Source organism: Callionymus lyra, chromosome 10 (genome assembly GCF_982586985.1).
Source record: "Callionymus lyra chromosome 10, fCalLyr1.hap1.1, whole genome shotgun sequence".
In the NCBI taxonomy this organism is placed as follows: Eukaryota; Metazoa; Chordata; class Actinopteri; order Syngnathiformes; family Callionymidae; genus Callionymus; species Callionymus lyra.
The window spans coordinates 14,708,448-14,730,782 of record NC_141827.1 but is presented as its reverse complement, the minus strand read 5'-3'; the positions used below and the strand labels follow the sequence as shown (position 1 = coordinate 14,730,782).

Here is a 22,335-nt window from a genome sequence, read left to right as displayed (position 1 = left end):
ATTTTTTTATAAGCCCACTTTAATGTACAAGTCACTTATTATTATATATTATATTATTTGATGTCATTTGTTTAATAATGTTTTTAAAATACTTCCATTGTTTGCTGATTCTGTTTCTTATTATTATTATTATCTTTCATTATTTTGAAAGCAGCCACATTTTTCAAACTAAAAATTAAAGCATGTATTCCAGCAAGTTTTAATCGTGGTCATGTTTCCCGACTAGTCTATGAATACAAAATAGAGTCATGGTTGTAAATCTTCTTTAGTATATTTTAAGTTAGTCGTTGAGATAAAAGCCATGCTTGATGCATTTGAAGTATGAAGGTTAAAGGTTACTGGTCTATCTTAAAAGTTCAACACAATTTCAAATGCTGTAAAACTACAGCATATAATGGACATGAATCATCACCTCTGACAGTCGGATCTCTCTGGCCAGGTCCTTGATGAGCTGTGAAGGCTTCATGTTCTCTGGAAGTTCATCTTCATGTTCTAAAAGCGCCTGTCAGCAGTAAAAAAAAAAAACATATTCAATCACTTGTTCAAATTCTCAATTGGTGGCTGAATGACAGATGTTTCCGTGCCTGTTTCTTTGTCCATGTTTTGAAGGCTCCGTTGATTATTTTGGCACCATGGATCAGATATGGAGCAGGCTGCTTGTTGGCTTTATGTAAACCTAGAGAAGACAAAGAAAAATTTACTCGGCATGAATTCACATGACTGAACGTCATGAAAGCAAAAAAAACAAAACCAACATTTCTACACATCTCATTCCAGGTTTACTAATTGGGAATGTGTGAACAGGTGCTTCTGGGTTCGGAAGCCCATTAAAATGTGATCGTGTTCTGTTAGTCTTGCATTCATCATGGGGTGAATGTTTAGATTGGTAAATAATGTGATTAAATAGATCACCAACGGCAGCACACAAGCACAAAGGATACAGCTCATCATCTGGGCAGCAGACACAAGCGTATGCGAGGCAAGACTTTAACTCAGTAATCAAAATCAAAGATATTTGTCATGTTTACCTTTAAATCGCTCGAGGAAATGTCTTCCAACGTACCAGCACGCTGTCTCGAAGTTGTTGAAGGGGGTGAGGGTGTTGGCGTTTAGCCGCTTCTCAATTTCATACGCTCTGATAATGACAAGACACGCACACTTGTTAAGTGGGTCGTTTTAAGGAATAAGAAAAAAAAACGGAAAAATGTTCAACAAAAGTTCAACCTCATCTGCATTTCCACGCTCAGGTTGTGGACGAAGTGCCCAGAAAAGGCCAGACAGTCAACGGGAGTCAGTATTGCATTGATCCAACCTGAGCAGAGGGAAACGTTTAATTTAATGCAACAAATACTTTTTTTTTAAACAGATCCATTTACCATAAACTACTATGAATGAACATATGTAAAGAGAGAGTACTTAATAATTTAAGGGATTTAAACGTCAACGTCTTCTTACGTCAAGATGATAGAGATCAATACTTTAATTTTTATTGTATTTAATCAGATATCATTGATCCATGGCTGTATACATTTATAAATCACTGTATTTGTTGTAAATTTAAACAGGAACATTTAAATAATTTTATCTGGAACACTAAGAGAGCAGTTAAAAATAAACTTTGATTTCTCAGGTTATAGATACGGTTAAATGGCTGCAAAACACATGTCGAAATATTTTTAAAAATGAAATGGTACCTGTTGAATTTAGCATCTATTTATAGAAATACTTAACCATACAGTGGTTCTAGTTTGATGCTTTCTTATTTGCCTATTTACTCTGAACAAATCAATATTTTTGTCTAAGTGCACTCTGTGATATTTAAAAAAAACATTCATGGAGCGGATGATATCTATAGCTCTGACCTGATGGGATGAACAGAGTCTGTCCCTGCTTGAGCGTGCATTTGTAACACTTGTCCACCTGGTCAGCGAAGAACATTTCGCTGTGATTGGACGACGACCTCCACCGCTCGTATAAGGACAGGTTTGCAGACGTGGGTTTGATGAGGAAGAAAATCTTCTCTCCCTGCAATCATTAGGAATCATTTACAATCATACAATGCATATGAGCCTCGGATTTATGTGTGTGTGTTTTCACATTCTATAGTCAAAAAGATTTACATCTGAGAATATTCTATTCACACGTTTCAATCCACATATTTTATATATCATGAAATATGTTTTGCTTGATTGAATATACAATATGTCGGACACTTTCAATGTACTTGACCTACCTTTAGAACATGATACCAAACGGATGCACCACCACACTCGATGTGGAAGTCTGTGTAGCTGTCTTTGACGCAGATCAGACAGTACTTGGTTACTTTTGGCTTTCCTAGCAGAGCGTCGTCAGGCCAGTAGTTTTCTACCCAGGATAACCGCCGCACGATCTGAGGACTTTCCACAATATTGTTCATCCTGGTGAACAACGGGTGAAAGAGAAGAAAAGTATTATTAAATGAATGTTATTGTTATTGTTAGACAGTTGTTATAATCCAAAACATATCTTATTCACAGAGCTAAATCTAGAGCTTGATGAGATGATTTTAATTTAATGCGAGCATGATTTAAAAATAAATAAATTCTGGCGAATTAGATCGACTCCATGAGGAACTGCCAGGTTGACAACGTACCTTGAGTCAGAGAACTCCAGGTTGATGACGTTTAACACTTTCTTCCGGTTTGTGCTGTAGTAATAATCCACAAACTCTTTTAATTTCATCTTGCTGTTCGTCTGCTTTGGCACGTCCACCACGTCTACCCCGACATCAGGGCCTGTGGAACACAGACACATTTAACATGACATTAATTGCACTTTACTTAACATTGAGCAAATGCGCCCTCTACTGGACACAGGTCGTAACAAACAGATGATATGGAACATACACACTAATGTTTTGGGTTTAGAGATTAATAATTTAAGAAGAACTTCAGAGAAGACTTGCATTTTTTCATTCATATTAGAAAAGAAAACGTTATTCCACTGATTCCTTTCCAGGTGTTCAGGTTACAAAACATTTTTGTGGGAGAATTTCTCAGTAGCGTTTGTAGTCTTTTTTTCTGTCACTAGTTGAAATTAAGTTGAGCCACTTTATTTAGTTTAGAATAAAGAACTCCTTTATTTTGTATACAGTATATTAAATCAAACACTAATATGTTGATCATAGAAGAGTTTCAGACTCCATATTTAATTTGTTTTCAATTCATTTCAGAGCAGCACATAAATATTAAATAAATAAATAAATACACAAAATGCTGGAAAATGTGTGAGTTTAAGAAAGTAATGTTTTAAGTGGTGTCACTATGTTAATGTTAAAAAAGAAAATTCACATTAGGCAGCATTGGTTGGCTGGTCAGAGGCCTTCTCGAGGAAAACATCATTTAATTTAATAACATTTCAGATTCTTTGAGTATTTTATTTAAATAAAATTGCAATAATATAAATCTAAAAGCTCCTGAAATGTACAAAGAGCCTCTTTGAAAGAACAATTGTATTGTAATACATAAGGAACATTATCATGTTTTTAAATTTAAAAACACAATACGTTTTAAGTATGTTTTACTTTTACAATCACTGGAAAATGTCTGAATACATATGGATTTACAAGCATATTCCATAGTCCAAATCATGTATTGTGCCTATTATGTCAAGATATGGAAGAAAATAAGTAACTAATTTATATTTTTAAACCGTTTTTCTAGACCAGGGTCACAAAACACACAATCAAAACAATACTCAATAAAATATATACTTAAAAGGTCAAGACAACAACGAGACAGGAGTCTCAGAAAATCAAGGAAAAGCCTGAACAAATAAACATGTCTCAAGATGTTTCTTGAAGGAGTCAGTAGATCATCAAACACAGAGGGAGAGGAAGATCGTTCCAAAGCTTAGTAGCAACAGCCTGGAGATTTCTCTCCTCTGGTCCTGAACCGAGTTCAGGAACAACCAGTAGATTCTGATCCACAGACCTCAGAGTCCAAGCTGGGGTGTAAGGCTGGATCAGATCACTGATGTAAGGAGGAGTCTGACCATGTATATTTCTGAAAGTAAGAACCAGAATTCTAAAGTCGATCCTCAAAGAAACTGGCAGCCAGTGAAGAGATTTAAGGATCGGAGAAATGTGAGTTCTTCTACTAGAGTGGGTCAGCTCCTTGCTGCAGAGTTCTGTATCAACTGCAGGCGAGACAGCTCCTTCTTGTGAAGACATGAAAACAGACTGTTATAATAGTCTAAACAAGAAGACACAAATGCATGGATTATAAACTCAAGATTACGCTGTGACAACAATTCCTAAATTTAGAGATTTTTCTCAGTTGAAGGAAACATTTCTGGTCAGTTTTCTGCAGTGGTGAACTAGAGACATGTCTTTGTCAAATACAACACCCAGGTTTCTCAGGCTCAGTTTGACAGACTGACCTAAGTCACCCAAGTAGTGGCTCAACCCTGGAACATTATCATCAGGAGCAATAACCAGGGTTTCTGTTTTGTCCACATTTATAGCACTTTTCTAGGGAACAATTGTCTAAGCTGTTCAACCTCTTAGGCTCAGTCGGATCAAAAGAGCAGTAGAGCTGGATGTCATCGGCAAAGATGTGGTAAGAAACATCAGGAAATCTATGCTTGATTTTACCCAGGGGAATTAAGTACAGCGAAAACAATAAAGGATCCAGAACAGAACCTTGAGGGACTCCACACAACAGATCCGCCGATTCAGACCTCATTTTATTGGGAGATACGCTGAAACTGCGCCCAGAAAGGTATAACGAGAACCACTTCAACGCAGACAGACAGACAGACAGTCCCACTTCATCCCTCAGTCTTCTCAGTGATGCTGGGGAAGCCAGATTGAAACTTCTCATGGATGTCACTCTGATCAAGGAACAACGATAGCTGCTCAGACACCACCTTCTCTAAGATCTTGGACAAGAAACAAAGCTTAGAAATAGGCCTGAAACTACTGAGGTCAGTCGGATCTAAGCCTGGTTTTTTGAGCAAAGGCTCCACAATGGGGTGCCTAAAACCCCTTTGCGAAAGGGAGAAGTTTACTACTTTGGTAACCCAGGGGCCAATTACATCAAACACTTTGATGAAGAGCCTACAAGGAAGGATGTCATCTGAGCAAAAGGAGGGTTTCATCTTGTTCACCAGTGCTAAAATATCACCCAGAGATACAGCACTGAAGGAAGACCACGAGGAGGAGACAGGCTCAGTGTCAGCAGGGATTCCACACAAAGGGGGAAAGATTTTTCTCTTTTCAATTCAATTTTGTCAATGAAAAATCTCAACAATGCATTGCTGTCAGCTTCACAGAAGACAGGCGTGATTCGAGGAGCAGGAGACACGAGAGAATTGATTGTGTCAAACAACACTTTGGGCTTTTTGTTTTTTGATGCTACCAGTTTCCTGATGTAATCAGATCTGGATGTTTCCATCATCTCATTGTATGAAGACATCAGATGCCTGAGGTGAAGTCTGTGCACCTCAAGTTTAGTGGACTTCCAGAGACGCTCAGTCTTTCGACAAAGTCTCTTCAGACTCAGGAGATCTTCATTTGTCCAAGGGCACTGTTTTTTCTGAATTGTCAGCTTCAATTTAACAGGTGCCACCTGATCCAGTTTTTCAACACAATGATTAGTGAAACAGCGAATCAAATTGTCCACATTAAGGCAGTCATTGAAGGAAAGACAAACATAGCAAAGCAAACACAGTAGAAAAACTGTCTGCAGTATCGTTTTATATGACATGAGATGTGTCATAGGTAGGACATCATGAGGTGAGTTGAAGCAGAGGTGGTCGACTGAACTGTACTGTAGTTTCTTACCGACATAGTTTTCTACGTCACTGATGTAGAAGGTTGGGGCTGGCATTGACAACCCCAGGCCCTCCTTTTTCTGGACAAAGATTGGCTCGTTGAAACCATTTTCCTCCAGATAGTCCAGAGATAGCTGAGTTCCACTCAGCTTCACCACGATGTCCTCGGCACTGCACAAAAATAAAGTTAGTAACAGAGTCAGACAGGAGAAGTCACTGGCACTAGTAGTGGCTCTAGATTGATTCTTGGACTTAAGATCACGGTACAGTAGTTTGACACAGCCATACAGGGAAGATACAGCGTTCAACAGTGTAGTTACACAAAGGACATAATTGAGTTGGCGTGCCAGCTAGTTGCCATCAGCCGGTGGTCACCTTGGAAACGTCCTGCTGCGGAGCTCCTTTATGAAAACCTGACTCCCATTCTGAACCGCCTTGATGTCTGTGCTCTGTCCAGTGTCATGTTTGTTCCAATTCTTTTTCTTTTTCACTGCAGGACCAAAACATATACAATAAATACGAGATAAAGCTAAACTACTGAAACAACATTTTTTTAAATAATTTCCTTAAAAAACTTACAGGTGGATTTGCCATGTGCCTTCTCACAGTTGGGACAGTGATAGATGTCAATGTCCGGGGCATCGTCTTCATCCACACCAACACAGCTGCAATGAAAGAGAAAGGGATGTGTTATAACAGAAATTTAACAAATATGAGCTGTATTTACATGAAATTATATTTAATTCAATTATTTAGTAGTATTCAGTAGTCATTTATCTACAATTAATCAGATTGTTTCAAAATGTAGATGTCAACTGTAAACACATCAACAAACTAATTGTATAATTGTACCATTTTGAAGTTAAATTAAAACTGCTCTAAGGAGCTTACACTGTTCACATGAAAATAAATACATAACATTCATTTAAACCTTTCCTCATTTTGCTTTAATGAAAACATGAAACATAAAATAAAAAATATATTGTTTTCTGAGTAAAGTACAAATTAATTAATTTCCAATTCATTCCATTTTATACATATAATTCAATGCTTTTCAGAATCATCATCATTAATGTTAATAATGCTTGAATAACAGACATGTCGTATCCTCAGATTCAATTGCAAGGGAAACAAATAAACCACAGCAGAAAGGATCTGCTGTATAATATAAAAAATGAACAGAGGAACAGTCTCTAAAATTCTGACCAAATATTAGTTTTACATCGACACGTTTGGAGCTTATGCAGCAATTTGATTTTAAATAAATCCAAAATTCCAATATTTAATCTCCAATACGTTAGCGGATTCTCATCTTATTTCAAGGTCAAAGAAACTTTTATTTGATAATTAAAGATGGAATATAGAAAAAGTTGATCACGATAATTCCTGTTGTGACTTGGAAGGGTTGCGCTAGAAGCATGGGTTTGGTTCAGGGTAAAGAGGTGATTTTTAACTTAGGTTTAGTGTAAGAGTTATGAGAAATGTTAGAGAAAGCATGCAGGAATTGAATGCTGGGAAAGATACAAATATGTGCACAGAACAAAGTAGATATGAATATGGACGTTCATGTGAGCCACACCGATACTTATAGCCACGTTATAGCCATGAAAGTTTGTTGCGAATAAACTGGAAATCAATGAGGTAATAATATGCAAAAAAAATCCTGGTCTCTTGTGAAATGCATCCGTTAGCAACTGGCAAGTGCTAACATCAGATTCTAAATGCCTGCTTCCCTCGTCACCATCTTGATACGAAACAAATTCATGGTTAACAACTACGCTGTGGTTTCTGCAACACAATTGTGACTCACAAAAATATAATTAAATGCTGTAACTTTAGTAAAATTGTTGCAGAATAAGTAGCTCTTATCTAAGCAAGGTTTAGACATACACACAAGTTAACTCCTTCTTTATTGACAGGAATGAAGACAACTAAATGGGGATTTGGGCCAGCCAGGAGAGGATCAACCATATTTCTACCAGCAAATCCATTGAACTTCATCATTTTCTCAGCTCCTCGCGCTATTGCTATGGGAACAGAATAGACCAGGAACCTCTTCCTGAAATCCCTTTCAGACATATTTTGATCACGTCTTTTCACCGCGACCTAAGGTTAGTGGTCAAAGTGGAAGAAAAAAATGAAGTTCTTAGTTTCAGCTCCATTTTTTTTTTTAACTTGTGTGGGTATTGAAGTGTGGACGAGAACACCAACACTCAGCATCTACCTGCCCTCAGAGTAAAGAAAGGGATTCTTAAAACACTATTTGCTCACTACGACATACCTCTGCAAATACATCCCATCACTCACATACAAGATATAAAGTCATGTATAGTCCTTGAATGAAGATGTGATCTCTATGAAATACCAGGTCGGTTGTAGAAAAACAGATGGATTAAGTTAAAGTTAAAAGCCAATATTATATAACTTCAGATATGTTAAAGTAAATACTAAATCATACTATTGTGCTCAAAGTTTAGCCTTATTCTTCCTGAGCAAGTCTATATCAGCTGTACAGTAAGACAGATATATGTTGAAATATTTAACCAACTGTTCAACATTTATGTTTTGCATCAAAGAAAAAATAAACAATAGCATTCCATGTTCAAAGATGCTACTGGTCTGCAAGGTCACTTTGCTCTTTTGCATCTCTATGATGAATATTGTAAATGACATTCTTGTAGAAATGTCATTTAGATTATGCATCAGCAAAACAGAATTAAAAATCATGTTCAATTACTGAGTAGACTCGAGACCAAGTTATCAAAATGCTGACTGGATTCCACCTTCTGTCGGAATTTCACAACATCAGTTGGTGTAAGAACACCTTGTAGGCCCATGCAAGTTATGCTGTACAACACTCTGACAAGTATGAGTAAGTAGAGGTTTGACTGGTTTGAAACTGTAAACAAAGGCAAAAAACACAAAAACCAACAAGTGCACGGTGACTACTCATTTTTTCCTGCTTTGACACGATGTCAGCGAAACATCTTGCATGAGTAAATGCCTCCTATTTGGAAACGCTTAGCCTAAACTCAATGAACTGGGAGTTTCCCCAGAATGATCTCTCCCAAACCACCCACCCCCTCCTTTTGGGAACTCTGCAGCTTTACTACTGAGCCGAGAAGTGAGTGAGTGGCTCAGAGAAGTAATTTTAATCTTTTCAAAACGTACAACTGCAAGGGAACATGGGTCTCAATTAAAGCCATTAACCCAGATAATCGGAATCCAAAACTTTTATTGCCAGAGATGTGAATACAACATAGGATTTGTCTGTGGTGACAGTACAAGATAAAAGAATACAATACGATAATGTTGGCCAATCAGATGATATGGACTTTCTGTGGTTATTCGAGTATTTTAAATTATTAAGTGATTATACAGAGTCAAAAAGAATATGTTAAAACTAAATTAACCCTAAAAAGAACAACAAATTGTCTTTTATTTCAGTTTTCGCTCTGGCCATTTAAACCATGTAGCTTTTGCATTTGAGAAAGTAAGTGACTCTGTGTCAAAGCATAACATGAAATCATCGTAGACTATTTCTGTCCTCAGTCATTCATTGTAGAGTAATATTTAATAACATTTTAATGGAAAAAATGTATTACAACGGAATCAGAACATATGAGCTACTTTCAAAGAAGTTTCTGATTCTGAAATAGGTCAAACTCCTTCAATCTAACATTCAGCCTCAATCAATTATATCTATAAAACAAGTAAATGCTTCAAAAGACATCGTACTCACATTGCAAAATGAGTTATAGGACACCATTATGCCATCTATTCAAGAAAAACAGCTTGACTTTTCCAAGCGATTTCAGTCAGTATTTAGCAGCAAGACATTTTGCCAACTATCATGATATAGGCTCCTACAGAACGTATACATCTTGCCTAGAGTTCGCTCTTTGCTAGTTTTCAAAAAAGAAGAGAAAGTAAAAAAAAAAAAAATATATACTGTACAATCCAATTAAATGTATCCTGCATATGGAGTTTGGTGGAACTTGACATTCTTTAATAGCTCAACATGGAGACTCAATATAACCTTTAGTACCATTCAGCTTTCAGAAGACATAGTTAAGCCACGGTACATTGACTTGGCCTTTGCCCAGACACTTCTCAAGATACAGACAAACAATACACGTTATGTAAATAACACCAGCTGCAACACAGGCTTTAAACAAATACAATTATGAGGTATACAACTGCAAACAACCTGTCAGTGATCATTTTAATTTCATAAACGTGCATCTTGTGGGATACATTTTGAAATGAGAAATATAAATAAGTGCTGGAGAATAATACCGTATTTTTTTGAGAAAATAAAAGGCTTTTAAGTGCGCCTTATAGTGTGGAAAATAAAGTATATAAATGAAATCTTCCCAAAGAATCAATAAAGATCTATGTATTCTGTATACCCTATAACGCATGAATGCTTTGAAGAAACTTGACAACTTGAACTTTGATAACGAACTATAAATTAAACAATTGACTATTATGCATGTTCCCAGAAGACTCAAAAACAGTGGCTGTGTGGGATTATTTTGTAAAACAAAAATAACCCATCAGAGAACTTTCATGAAAAATGGGTGTTGAAAAACAGCATAAAAATAACTCCATGAACAATGCACATGCAGCAACACCCTCCGTGACTAAAATCACTTCACTTGTTACTTCACACCATGGATGAATCGAGGTTCATCTTAGTTGTGCAGTGTCATCAACTTTCTTCAACACAAGGGGGTTCCCTGGTGCACATTTGGGTCGATGCAATCATCCCAATTCAGAAATGAACTCGGGCGGTCATTAAAACACCAAAGCGGCAGTTACAGTACGACTGACAGATGGCTGATCCAATTAAATCTTTTAGCACTCAACTTATGACAAAGAAAGCTTCCAAAGATTAACCGTTGTTATGCTCGCACAAAGACTGAAAACAGCTGTGGGATTATTTCACACGGTTCGAAGATCAGAGATGATTTTGAAATCGAGACTTAATGCTTTAAGAGCTTTCCTTTATTTACCATACATGGTCAGATTTAGTATTTTAGTTTAAGATAGAGCTGCTTTATTTATCTAAAACAGTAGTAGAATCCTCAAAGGTAGACGTGGTTAATAAAAACATTCTTCATATCTTGCTTTCTAATTTAACAGTCACATTACCAACTCCACAGCAATACATTGCACTTTGTAAGAAGGAACTTTGACTTGTTGTACAGCCTCAAACACTGATAATTTGACCAAAACATTGCAAATATTTTTAAATTGTATAAGAATATTTGCAAGTGTACAGGAGGAATGAGAAGAAGATAAAAAATAAAATCGATATCGCCCAATACACATCAATCCCTCACTATAATATTCACCAGTTGAGTATGTTTTTTTTTGTTATTTAAATTTTGTTTTGAAATCATATTTTATTTTTCATCATATTGAAGATATTTTTAAATGTATTTATATTCAAATGACTGTGTTTAAAATAAAATGGTACAATCTTTTTGTTTACAATTAACATGCAAATAATCACAACATTTGTTCATTTTAGTGTTTTTAATTAAACTTCTGGACGTCATATCGTGAGATCACTGTATAGATGCATGTGCTTGTGTTGTTACTGACCAGCTTAGTAAATTTACTGAAGTTAAATGAAGAGCTTCAATTGTCACGGACTGGATTTCACTCGGTTTCTCTTAATCTGGTATGGAGCACACAGAGCTCGCTACCCAGAAAGATCTTCCTGCTGCAATCGTGAAAGGTTTGTTTGTAAATAAAGTTATTTGGGTTCACATTGTGTGAACATACATTTGAGGGATGAGCATTAAGAGCTCTTCTTGAAACATTATTTTCTTAAAATCAGCGACTATTTCCTCCAATTTTTTTTTAACACGTTTCACTTTTAATGAATACATGAATAGAATGTCTGGGAAAGAAAACTGCACTTGGTGTCGCTTTATCACAACTTAAAAGGAAATAGACCTAGATAATCTAAAAAACACTTTCTGTAAAACTGGTGTTTACGAGTGGCTGAAATGAAGTGTATAATGAGAAAGCATAAACACTGCAATTTGCAGGCACTTTTGGCTTCCATGCCCATATTCCTAAAAGATGACAGGACCCACTAATCCATGTATCACTAATCAATGATCTAACAAAAGTCCTTTAAAGTGTGGCTGAAGTGGTTAATGATAACAATTTTTTGATTGATTTTTTATTTTGAGTTATTCCACCTAGGTTGTACGTTTATAAATTTCTATTTCCAATTCTTTGTGATAATCAATAAAACACTGAATTTTGCTTCTTCAAAGCCCTGCCTCTCTAGATTCAGTTACCTTAAATTATGTCAACTGGTACATACAGTATACCTTCTGATTAAGTATTGCACAATAATATATCAAGGAGCATGCGTAGCCTTCAAAACTACCTTGATCCTTCGTGGCATAGATTCAACAAGGTACTGGAAACATTCCTCAGAAGTCCATATTGACATGATAGCATCACACAGTTGCCGCAGATTTGTTGGCTGCACATCCATGATGAGAATCTCCGGTTTTCTTTCTATCAGCTCGAACCAGTCTGGCCATTCTCCTCTGACCGGCATCAAGAAGGCATTTTTGCCCACAGAACTGCTGTTCACTGGATATTTTCTCTGTAAACCCTAGATATGGTTGTGTGTGAAACTCCAGCCATGCCAGGTTCAAAGTCACTTGCATCACCTTTCTTCCCCATTCTGACGCTCGGTTTGAACTGCAGCACATCGCCTTGACCACGTCTACATGCCTAAATTCTGAGAGTAGCTGCCATGTGATTGGCTGAATAGAGATTTGCGTTAACGAGCAGGTGTGCCTAATAAAGTGGTAGGTGAGTGTATATTGTCATAAATGTATCATAAAAGGTGTTTAGAATCCCTCTTGCTTCAGGGATGAGTGCAGTTTAGTGGCACGTTTTTGATATTAGAAGTCAGAGACAATCTTCGTCCTACATTTCTTCTACATCATTGACTGCATATGAGTTCAGGACACCGAAGGCACCATTGGAGGTGCAACAAGCTTCAGGCCCAGTAGGAAGACCACCGTCCTGTAATATGTAATGCATTTCTGGAAACAGTGGCTACTGTGGATAGAGCAGTTGGGGTCCAGGGAAGACTGGAGAACAAACAGGAGAGATTGGTGGCAGCAGGATAGACTGCTCTGGGAGAGGCAGGCTAGTAACCCGACCCTCTAGTTTTCAAAAGGGAGACACCCAAAACCTACTACAAAAAAGAATAAAAGAAAACAACCTGATGGCACTCCGAGAGGCAGGATGGAAGAAGGTCCAACTAGGATGGATCATACGGCAACGAACAAAATTATATTGGCAAAAGATTCTAAGGAAGTGCAGGTGTGGCTGGAAAAAAAACGACTTTGAGGAAACTTCATTTTCACATGGGAAAGAAGAAGTGCGGTGGTGGTAGCCTTATGCAACCTTGCACTGCCCCAGAAGGTGAGGTCAGACAAATGAGTTCCAAGGCTGGGTTGACAATCACAGTGCCAACGGGCCCAACATTGCAGAGGTAGAGCCGCTGGGAAGGAGAGAGAATGAGGAAAAGGATGTTGAGTAACCCCCAGAAGTGAACCCAGAACGACACCCAAGTGACCCAAGACAGGAACACCAAAGGGCAAGGTACCTGAAGAACCCACTCCGAAGAAATAAGCTAAAGTGGCCAAAGGCAAATGAGTCTGAGGAGTGGAGAAAGTTAGATAGTCACGTGATCGGGCTGCTGCAAAAGGTGCTGCATGGGTCGGTGTTTGCCAAGCTAAAGCTATTTGGGGAAAAGGGCAGGAAAGAGAAGGAGATTGACGCCCTGGTGGCAAGAAGACGGCAGCTCCGCGATGGAGGAAGGCAGAGAAGCCTGAGAAAGAAGGCCTTAGAACTCTCTGGGATGAGATCAGAAGATGACTTGCCAACCCCCAGAGGGCAGAACGCATCAGAAAACTGAATAAAAGAAAGGAGAAGGAAAGATCAAGTTTCTTCAGGAATCCATTTCGGCATGCACAAGGGCTCCTCGATGAAAAGACTAGTGGAACCCTAGAAATCTCCAAAGAGGAGTACATTCACACTCAATAAAGTGACCCAGCAAGAAACAACCCCTTAGGCTCACCAGGGTATTTGCCTAGACCCCAAGAACCATCATCACTGTTTGACACACCACCAACCCAGCTCAGTGAAGTCAGGCACGTGATCCAGTGGGCAAGATCTATGCCTATGGGTCAGTGTCACACCAGCTCATAGTCCATGCTCTGGAATTCTTCTACATCCCAGACAACCTAAGGATCACTATCATGAACTACTTCCAGGATATCAATACGTGCTTTGCACTGAAGAAAGTGATCACTGGCTGGCAACAACTGGAAGTAGGGATTGCAATTGGATGCTCCATTTCCCCCATACTATTTGTGACAGCGTTTGAGGTCATCCTGATTGGTTCAAGGCAAATTGTGTGTGGGGTCCGACTACCCGCAGGTCAAAGGCTCCCACACTAAGGAGCTATATGGATGACATCACAGGCATACTACACACAGCCCCATACACATCCATGTTGCTGGACAATTTGATCACCTGGGATGAAGTTGAAGCCACAAAAGTCAAGGAGCCTCTCATTGCGGAAGGGAAAGAGAAACGACAGAGTCACTTTCATCATCGGCGGGGGAAGACATCCACCGCTTCGTGGATCAGCCCATTCGAAGCCATCCTTTAACAACTATCAGAGCGGCTCTCCAAGAACGACTCAAGCCAGCTACCGGGGAAGCATAGGGTCTGGTGTTACCACTTTACCCTGTAACCAAGGGTGATGTGGCCCCTGAAGTTGTGTGAAGTCACCTCATCAGCCGTAAGCCGAATGGAGGCAGGAGCCAACACCTTCATCCGCAAATGGCTCAGCCTGCCACGGTGCTTCTCAGCAGCTGGCCTGTACGGATGGAACTCCCTCCAGCTACCTTTGGAATCCATCACCATGGGCTACAGAAAGGAGAAGGCAAGGCTTGTGATGGAGTTAAAGGACTCATCTGACAGGGCAGTTACTGATGTAGATGCCAGAGTGGAGACTGGAAGAAGACTGAGAGCAAAGGAGGAAGTGCAGAAGGTGATGGAAAGGCTGCAACATCAAAAGGTGGTGGGCATGTTCCAGACAGGGAGGGCAGAACTCAGATGGAGCATCCCACCAATCCAATGGTCCAAGGCAAGCAGGAAAGAGAGGAAAGTTCTTGTTGTTGCATAGCTCACAATGATTGAGCAGGAGGAGCTCAGAGAGAACTTTGTGGCACAAAAACCTCAACCAATGGCTTAGGAAAGAGCAATGTTGTGACCTCTGCAGGACCATCAACACCTCTCTCCAGCATGTTCTGTTGGGCTGCAAAACAGCACTGACACAAGATCGGCTCAGATGGCGGCACGACCAAATGCTCAGGAAGCAGGCAGAGGTACTGGAGAAAACTCGGCAGGAGGCAAACAAAAAAAAACTCCATCAGAGCCAAGGCAGGATCATCCTCCTCAGGCAGGGGGAACCTGCAATGTAGATCAGCAAGAGACTACCCGCCAAGCTATTAACTACAAGAGTGGCATGGAAGTTGGACGTTGACCTTGGTAGGCAGCTCCTATTCCCACAAGAGACCAGATGTAGTGTTGTGCTCTGCAGCCTTGAAGTCAGGTTTCGGCCTGGCTCAAGAAAATGGATGCCCTTGCCATGCACAGTCCACCATAGGCACCGTTGGAGCTGCGACAGGCTTCAGGCCCAGCAGGAAGACCACTGTCCTGTAATATGTAAAGGAGATGCCCTTATTTAGCCTGTTAAATTCATTGCTTTGATAATCACCCTGAAGTTCATTGAAACCTTCTCTGTTCGCCACACAACATTTTAGTAAAGCTTCTTTATATATGTGTGAGTGTATCGTTCAGCGTATGTATAGAAGTGAGTCACATAAATGGTGTAATAAAGTAGTAAGAGCCAGGCCAGCACATGAACACCAATTCACGCTTATGAATGAAAATAGATTTGAATGAGATCAGAGTGTGTGTTTAGTATTCTATAACCATCATTTATGATGATAACAAAACATTTAAAGACGTTTAAGATTTCTGCTTCAGAGTCTGATTCTCATCAATATTAGCATTATAGCAGTACAGATGTGAATCTCTCCGATCAACATCAAGAATAAGTTTTCTCAGATCTATATTTTTTTTACTGTTTTATTAGTTAAGTCACAGCGATGGCGCTTGAAACGTACCTCTTCAATACCACTGATAAGCATAGCCATTTTGATGTCAGAACAGAGGGCGGCTTATAAAAAGTTTTTTTACATTGTCAAAAATGTTGCTGTAGTTGAATTCAAACCCTAAACATGTGAAAAACTATTTAGACGTTTTTTGCTGATTCAGGCATTTTCAATGCAAACTTGCAATTTACCTACTTTATTACAAACAATATAGCAACAATTTCAATGCAGTTAGCATGCAGTGGTCATGCATAAATCTGTTGTTTAAGTAATAGTAATTTCTACGATTTTTAAAACTGAAGGAGACGACAAAAATAGATCACAAAAAACAGAAAAGAGACGCAACAGTATCAAAACTAGCCCAGTAAAAAGTAAGTCCCTAGATTTATGTTCTATGATGTGATTGAAAAGTCTGCGCATAAGTAAAATAGACCAAACAAATTCAAGAAGATAGACTATATACGTATAAAAATAAACTAATAAAAAATTATAATCATCTGTAACCCACATGCTGTATATTTTTCCGCTTAAGAAAGTTTTTGTATATAAACCGATGACCATCACTACCCTAAACTCTTCATCCTCAGAGCAGCGCAAGTCATCGTCACTTCCTGAATTTTATAGTTGAAATAAATTCCCCTGCAGGCCTTTAGAATCAACTTGCTTCTTCTACAACTATCCTTCTTGGTTCTTCCCGTATTTAATTCAACTCACAACATCAGGGCAATCTTCTGCATTGTGACACAATTTATGTTTCTACTTGAAAACAAATAACAGTATTTTTTCCTTCTATTGATTTGCTGGTTTATAATTATGTCACTGAGAGTTTGTTTCCATTATTATCTTATTATTATTATTATTAGTATCTTATTATACACAAGTGACCGGCATACTGACATAAAGAAACCTACGTGAAAGTTACACAAAAAACAAATGTCACTTGTGTCTCGAGCATGTCCCTCCACACATTTTCTTGCATATAACTAACATTAGTCATTGGGATTTGCACATAAGAAATATTAAAAAAAGAGATGATTTTAAGAGAGTATATTTCTTTAGGACATTGATGGGAGGATTCTATTTAAAAAAAAAGAAAACTGTGCAGACTTTCATTCAGAGAAAACTTAATTAATTGAATATCGCTAAAGACACTAAAGTATGAATGATGATACTCATTACTTTAAATAATTTTCAATCCCTCATTATTAGAAGAAATCGAGTGTTTTATTTAATAAAGATTTTACCATATAAACCCTCCAGTCCTTATAAATCCCTATTATTCATTTGTGTTTTATTGCCAACTGTGTTTTATAACCAACTGAACCAACTAGGCAAGCAAAAAGTGAAATTACAAAGTGCAGCTTTCCCCCCGCATCTCCATTTGCTTTTTTTCCTCGGTTCTTTTGACATTTTTTTGGTCTTTTTAAGTTGCTTTTAGGACCCACAAGATTAAGGTTTCCCCAGCAACTTCCCTCTGTTACTCGTTTGCTATTTTAGGAAGTTTATTGAGGTATGAACCATGTGGAGAACAAGCGGTTGGCTAACTACTGGTTGAAGAAGTAAGGATCAGGATGGTTTAATCATGAAAGCAGAATAAAATGTAATAAGCTGTACAGCCCCGACTCACAGTTAATACTATACGTCACTTTTGCATTTTTATGAGCCCCTTTTCTACTTCCTAGATCCTTTTAAGGATCAAATTAGGCTCTAAGAACTATCCACGCTACAGAAAGAGGGAGCGGAAACACACAAAAAACTACAATGGAATGAGTAGTTGCAGCGTTCATGCTTGCTGCGTCAGGCTTTTGTGTTTATACAATGGTTTAATACAGTAAATTTCACTCGATTCATCCTCTCTCTTTTGTCATGTGACACCAGCGCATCATCGGACTGCTGGAGAGATCCGGTGAAAACATTTAACCAACATTTTTTTGTACTATAGTATGAGTGTTGCTTCAAGGTGGCAAAGCTTATACTGTATCAAAGCAGCATAACAATGTTGTAATCTTGACATAATCTTGCATTTCTACTCACACTTACACAACTTATAATTACATACAACACTGACTCTTTAACTCTAGGCTAATGCTAAATATGGAGTTATTATCAAGTTTCCTGACAACAGATAAAAACGTCGGAATTTAGGAAAAAGGCCCAAATAGTCAAAGCATGTAAAAAATCATCAATTTTGTATTAAGTATTGCAAACTATACAATCAGAAAGATTGAGTGAACCAGGGACCTTTGTTCTTCTTACTGCAGCCTCAACTGTATGATCGTGGTGCCAAACTATTACCAATTGCCCTTCAATGTGCCTCAAATTGATTTTAAATTAAGTATATCAGGCTCAGTTTAACCATTGCACCTACATTACTATGATATGTACCGTTAAAAAAAACAAAAAAAACATGTGACCAACTATGTAAACAAACCACCATCTTAACTAATATTCCTCTAAACAGGAAGTGTACAGTAAACTCTGGATTGTAAAGAGGTTGAGAAAGGAATGCATTTCATTTCACAAAAGGGTTGGATTTGTTGTGAAAAGGAAAAGCCTCAGAAATCTCCTGGACTGTTGCCGTTCTATAAAAAACACATTGATCAAGAAAGAGGATTATAGTGTGCTGCGAAGGAAGTGGATTGTGAGTTGCTGAGAAGTGGAGTAGAGTTTTAAACATCCACTCTTAATAGGATCAGCCAAACTTAAGGCAGGTAGTAACTCAGCAGAGCTCGGAATAAGGCTGACATCAGAGCCTGCTTGATAAGCCGTCTTTCGAATTCTTATTGTTTACGTTACCTACGGGGTTTTTTTAATAGGAGAATGATGCTGGTTCAATCTGCTTTTGATACAAGAAAAAGGATGGATCATCTTTAACACTGATATTCATCCCCCCATCATCTACTGTAAATGTAGTGGCTTATTTTAAATGTCTTTTATCTACAATACTCCCTCTTCAACGTATCTAGTGAAACCTGACACAGGGTTAGATTGCTATGATAATTAAGTACCACTTAAGCCTGAAACAACAAAACAATTAAAAAAAATGAACCAACTTCACCTCCAATTAAAAGAAGATACGTTTTGACTAGAAACGCTCACAACAGCATTAATCACTTCTATGAAGTCCTCATGGATGTTTTCGCACCATTCTTTAGATACATAAGGAAACATACTAATACATAATGAAGTTATGCTCGGCCGGGTTTCTGAACATGTCTATTGGATACAAGAGGAGTACTTCCAGGAAGTCTGTATACCACGATAACAGTGACATGTACTTTGGTTCCAGTAGTGGAGTAGATGTTAACGGTATCCAGAAATTGTTAAAATGCCAAGTGGGGAAAAGTGGATGTGAAGGACTACTTCAAATGAATCCTCTTGGGTTCTGGCGGACAATTAGTCCACTTCTAGTTAGTCAATGATATAATGTAGTGATAACATTATAGAATTTAGTGAGGAGGAATAAACAGTCTCTTCCTCTTTCTAAATGAATTCATTTACATAATATTCTGGTGGTTATCCAAGCATTGTATGAACTGTGCTGTAGGTAACAGCCAATCAATTATAATAAATGTGGTATTACATGCTGATATGATAGCTGCCAGTACATTCAGATGTTAATGAAGGTCACGCCCACTACAATAGTAACATGACCCATCACAACTATCTGTGCTGTGGTTACATGTTTCATTCCAGCTGTTGAGTATAATAGGATTACTACAATCTACTAACATCACCATTAGTGATAACAAGTCTGTACTATTCATGCAATACAATCTCTCAAAGGAGATCTGCAGAGGGATTAATTAAAAATCTATCTATCAATCTATCTATTATCCAATAGGAGATGTGAGGAAATGTGCTAAAATATAAATGCACAATATATAGCTTTTGTTTTTTTTCGTGTGACTATCGATTTTTCTTTCAATTCATTTTTTATTTTGACTATAGTTATTTTATGGTTTACATGTATACATCTAAATCATTATTTCGTATGCAAATATTCACAGTATTTGTTCATTTTTGTGTTGCATTATATACTTTCAGCTGCTAAATGGCAGCAGAATTAACCTCCTCCACAAGTTAAGGAACAAAGAAATCCTGTGAGATACTGGCGATGACTAGGGATGAGAGGATACAGTCCATTCCAGCAGCAAAACAACAAATTTGTGTCAATGTTTAAACATTTTTTTAAACGTTATGCTGAAGCTTCCGTCATGTTACCGGTTACGCAAAAGAGATTTACGCTCTTCAATATAGCATCTTTTTAATCGCAGTAGTGCTATACAAACAGTAGAGTGTTCTGTTAAATGAAATGATTGCTGTAGACCTACTTTAGATATAAAGTCAATTATAGCTAACATAACAGATATTTATTTAACCTTCCTAGCCTCAAACTGATTGTATGTGGTACTCCTCATTCAAAAAGCTGTCAAAATAAACTAAGGACTAAAAACTAAGAAGCCGACTGCAAGTTACTGTTGTATTACTCTGCAGTCCTCGCAATATTACTCCACAAGCCGCCACGAAAAGCCGAACTACATGTTATTTTGTAACATTCTAAACCCGCCATAAGTAAAACAAACTCTTGCATGTACGAATACAATTGTTGTACTTGCTGTGTATTGTAACAATGGTAAATGAAAGCTTGTGAGACGTCGCTGTCAAAGTCTTAAAACTGTATCAAAAACACAGCCTCACGTATGAGTCATTGGTCATTGCAGGCATGTACATATTGGTGAGGAAGGAGGAGCGGAAGAGAATAAAAAAAAAATTCGTAACAGTTTTGACATCCGTGTAAACCCTGTACACACGCAGACATTGACACCCGTACTAGAAATTATTCCTTATTCTTACTGTATCGCAATGCATCGTCTCATTGTATTGTGATACCTATCGTCAGATTCCAGCCAAAACTCATGCTGTGTCTCAAATCGCATTTAGTTAGTAGTTTAAGTTCGTAAGTGCGTCTCAATTCTTAGTATGCGAAATTTAGTGCGCCATGCACACTAAATTGGCGTACTAAAACACCCACAAAACTGAGTATGGTTCGATGAACACTAACCACCCTAAACGGCCGCCATCTTAGTGACGTTTTAAACAGAAGTTAAGTCATATATATAAATATATATATATGCATATATATGCATATACTTACAGGTGTATTTTCAGCAGCAGTAGGAGGATAAACACGTCTTCGCTGCTACCAGCTTAAATATCTCACGAATATTTTGATTCTCATATTTTTTCTTTATTTCTTTTTCCAAACTTTCAAGCAAAACGTGCTGCCAGCAGGTGTCGACGATAGCGTTCAAACAGCTGGTTGCAACCATCGTAAAATAGAAGTAGAAGAAGAAGCTGTTGCATCATTTCCTGTTAGTGCGTAGCGGCAGTGTTTGATTTGAGACATACTATCTGTGGAGAATTTGCGTACTAGTTAGTACGTACACTATCCTGATGCATACTAACATCTAGTATACTAAGAGAAGTATGCGCTTTGAGACACAGCAACACACTTGTCATCCAACTGTGTTTGAATGTACAGCATATATACCGCGTACTAAAACGCCCACAAAACCGAGTATGGTTCGATGGACACTAACCACCCTAAACGGCCGCCATCTTAATGAAGTTTTAAACTGAAGTTACTTTATATATATGCAAATACTGTTAGGTGCATTTTCAACAGCAGTAGGAGGATAAACACGTCTTCGGTGCTGATACCAGCTTAAATATCTCGCGAATATTTCGATTCTCATATTTTTTCTTTATTTCTTTTTCCAAACTTGCAAAACGTCCTGCCAGCAGGTGTCGACGATAGCGTTCAAACAGCTGGTCGAAACATCGTTAAATAGAAGTAGAAGAAGAAGCTGTTGCGTCATTTCCTGTTAGTGCGTAGCGGCAGTGTTTGATTTGAGACATACTATCTGTGGAGGATTTGCGTACTAGTTAGTACGTACACTATCCTGATGCATTCTAACATCTAGTATACTAAGAGAAGTATGCGCTTTGAGACACAGCAACACACTTGTCATCCAACTGTGTTTGAATGTACAGCATGATCTATTAAAACACGCTGTACTACACTCACTCTAATAACTGTGTGTTACAGTGTGTACTGTACACATCCTTGCTTCAGCAGGCGCTTGTTATAGTTTATTCTTGCATCATTTTTTCCATGCAAGGTCAATTTATGATGAACTTGTCACCCAAAAAAAAGAAGTATAATATCCATGTTTATCAGGTTAAAATCCTATGTAACCCACTCAGAGTAGCA

General features: G+C 38.0%; 1 protein-coding gene across 2 annotated transcripts in view; it reads right to left on the bottom strand.

Annotated features, from left to right (window-relative positions):
- phf2 (PHD finger protein 2) overlaps nt 1-22,335 on the bottom strand; it is a 33,356-nt gene that overhangs the window by 9,633 nt on the left and 1,388 nt on the right. For both annotated transcript variants that reach the window (XM_087800432.1, XM_087800433.1), the window contains exons 2-11: nt 6,397-6,482; nt 6,193-6,307; nt 5,828-5,988; nt 2,636-2,777; nt 2,234-2,420; nt 1,863-2,025; nt 1,225-1,312; nt 1,029-1,135; nt 585-676; nt 413-502 (exon numbers count right to left, since the gene is read on the bottom strand). In XM_087800432.1, the coding sequence (XP_087656558.1) occupies nt 413-502; nt 585-676; nt 1,029-1,135; nt 1,225-1,312; nt 1,863-2,025; nt 2,234-2,420; nt 2,636-2,777; nt 5,828-5,988; nt 6,193-6,307; nt 6,397-6,482 (1,231 nt within the window). The remainder of the gene's footprint in view (nt 1-412; nt 503-584; nt 677-1,028; nt 1,136-1,224; nt 1,313-1,862; nt 2,026-2,233; nt 2,421-2,635; nt 2,778-5,827; nt 5,989-6,192; nt 6,308-6,396; nt 6,483-22,335) is intronic.